The 2,695-nt window shown below is 34.9% G+C and overlaps 1 protein-coding gene across 1 annotated transcript; it reads left to right on the top strand.

Moving 5' to 3' along the window:
• The first annotated feature begins 660 nt into the window (after positions 1–660).
• On the top strand, positions 661–1,871 carry LOC128178165 (shematrin-like protein 2). Its single transcript, XM_052845207.1, has 3 exons — positions 661–726; positions 882–1,688; positions 1,792–1,871. Exons 2-3 carry the CDS (start codon positions 882–884, stop codon positions 1,798–1,800), a joined length of 816 nt encoding a protein of 271 aa, XP_052701167.1. The 5' UTR covers positions 661–726; the 3' UTR covers positions 1,801–1,871.
• Positions 1,872–2,695: the final 824 nt, after the last annotated feature.

Here is a 2,695-nt window from a genome sequence, read left to right as displayed (position 1 = left end):
AGATTTACGTCATTTCTAAATGTGTGGGCTGTGTTTTCTTCTGAAAATCTTTACTAAACAATCAATTCAGAAATCGTTTGCGCATTATTCATATATATTTCCCTATAATTTACTTTAAACTTTTATCTATTTTTTTGGTTTACGGGTGTAAGAAAAAGAAAAAAATATAAATCACATTTTTAAAAGATATTTACAGTTTTCGTATGAATTCAAATCGTTAAACCGTGTGATTTCAAAGTTAAAATTATTTCTCAAAGGACGTTTTTGTAACGAAGTACAAAAAAATCAATCAAACATATACAGTAAAACTTATCAACAGAATTATATCACGGTGTTCATGAAGTTTTTGTTATTCTTTCCTAACATTTTTCTTTATTATATTATTATATTTTCTAACATGCATTTATTAATTTAGTTAATCCGTATAACAATCTTATCATACATTTTAAACGATTGGTTTAACTTAACCATCATACTTGTACACTAGCAAATTGTCTCATGAATGGGTTAACAAATTAATTACAAAAACTTAAGTCCGATTTTTGAATTTTAATAACATTTTCCTTATAATTAGAAATTCATCGCAAATCGCATTTTCAAGATCCTTGACCTTTTCTTTTACGTAACTTATCTATTTTGTATATAAAGGATGCACGACAGCTTGAATAAAACATTGCCTGAAACATTTTCAAGGTGAAAGCTGACTGTGAAGATACCAGCTCCATCGTAAGTAGATGATTTTATTGTAAAAGTCTACATTTGCTCTTTTTTATTTGCTTAAATCTGTTAAAGAAGTCTCATTCATTTTATGATTGAAAATACCAAATATCAAATGAATTTCAGACACAAATTTTATAACGCTAGTTTCCTCATTCTTTTAGATGCTGAGAATAATCGCTTTTGTTTGTTGTACTGTCTCTGTGTTAGCAGACGGTTACTATGATTACTCCACTTATGGTAAAGGGGACTACTATCCTCCAAAATGGTATGGTCGAGTCTACGATTTTGGTAATATTGGAGGGGGAATAAATGGAATCTCAGTAGGAAGTATTGGAGGTGGAATAAATGGAATCTCAGTAGGTAGTGGAATTGGCGGAGGCATAGGTGGTATCTCAGTAGGAGGTGGATTGGGTGGAGGCATTAGCGGCATCTCTGTTGGAAGTGGATTGGGTGGCATTTCTTTCGGAACCGGCTTAGGAGGAAATCTTTTCGGAGGATTCAACTCCGGTTTATTTGGAATTGGAGAAGGATCAGCTGCCGCGTCCGCCGCTGGAAACGCGGCCGCTGCGGCAGCTGCTGCAGCCGCCGGACGTGATGCCGCCGCTGCTGCTGCTGCTGCAATTGGCCAGAATGCCGCCGCCGCTGCTGCTGCTGCTACCGCTGGACAAAATGCCGCCGCCGCTGCTGCTGCTGCTGCTTCTACAGGATTGAGTTTCCCATTGTTCTACAACACCTTCCCGTTCAGTAGTCAATACTTGTACAGCAACCCATCTTATTACTATGGGCTACCAAATTTCAACTATGGTTTTCCCTCTTATTACTACGGTTCCTACCAACCTTTTGGATTCGGTGGATCTGCTGCCGCTAGCGCTGCTGCCGCTGGAGCTTCCGCTGCTTCTGCTGGAGCCTCCGCTGGAGGAATAGGAGGAGGAATATTTCTTGGATTCCCTGTCAGATCTTCCAAGAAGGTTTGATTTTATAAATATAATCAATTTAAAAAGAAAAATTAAATTCATTAAGTCAATAGTGTTCTCATCTTAAAGATTATTTAATGACATATTTCTTTTTTAGGTATATTAAACAGGAATACTTTGATGGATATTGCGAATGCAATTTGGTTTTTATAGAAAATAAATTAGCATGATCAAAACGGGTCTCTTTCTTTCTTTAGTTTTTTACAATACATATTATATTCCATCAAGTTCTAATTACTTCCAAAGCAAGCTTGCTTTACACAGATAGAAATAGTCCTAACTTTCTCTTTCGTTTTTAAAATAATTTTGCATGTGTATGAGAAATAAACAGCTATATTGCCTCCTTTAAAAGAAACTGTTCAAACGTAATGCATGCCATTGCGTATCGAATTAGTTAAAAAAAAACAAAGTGTCAAATTGACAAAGACTCATTATGCAGTTGATGAAAGTATATATTAGTAAATAATTAAGAAAAGTTGACTACAGAATTAATGAAGTAATCACGTTTATCATAAAGTTTCGCTGTTAGGTTACCATCAATGTCACTTTCCAGTAAAATATCTAAATATGAAACAGATGACGTTTTTCCGATTATGACGAATACCACACGGCTGGTGTAACCGATTAGCTGAGGATGCTCACTCCTCCAAGACACCTGATCCTAATTCTAATGATTTTAAAAGTCCGTGTTTGCTCTGCTCCTGTTTGTTTGTTTTTTCCTTTGGACATTTGATTCTAAAAACTGTTCGTTATTAAGACATATCATGACGCAGACTCTGTAGAATCTTTCATCTCAAGTTAAGGAAGGAGTCTTTTCTTGTATTCGACTTGTCAAACGTAAATTTGATTAATTTTTCAATAAATTAGGATGAAAGGAAATTAAAATAGTATATTTTTCTTTCAATGTAAGAGAAATCAATGTTTAGAATCTAATAAGGACTACATTTTTGGCGTAATATTGGTGTAGGAAAATATCACATGTTTCGCAATTCAGAATTGCT

This window comes from Crassostrea angulata, chromosome 3 (genome assembly GCF_025612915.1).
Source record: "Crassostrea angulata isolate pt1a10 chromosome 3, ASM2561291v2, whole genome shotgun sequence".
Classification (NCBI taxonomy): Eukaryota; Metazoa; Mollusca; class Bivalvia; order Ostreida; family Ostreidae; genus Magallana; species Magallana angulata.
This window is presented reverse-complemented; position numbering and strand designations above follow the sequence as displayed.

Bases quoted from the DNA above. Each gene is read 5' to 3' on its own strand.
- LOC128178165 (XM_052845207.1), top strand. From the start codon at position 882: ATGCTGAGAATAATCGCTTTTGTTTGTTGTACTGTCTCTGTGTTAGCA.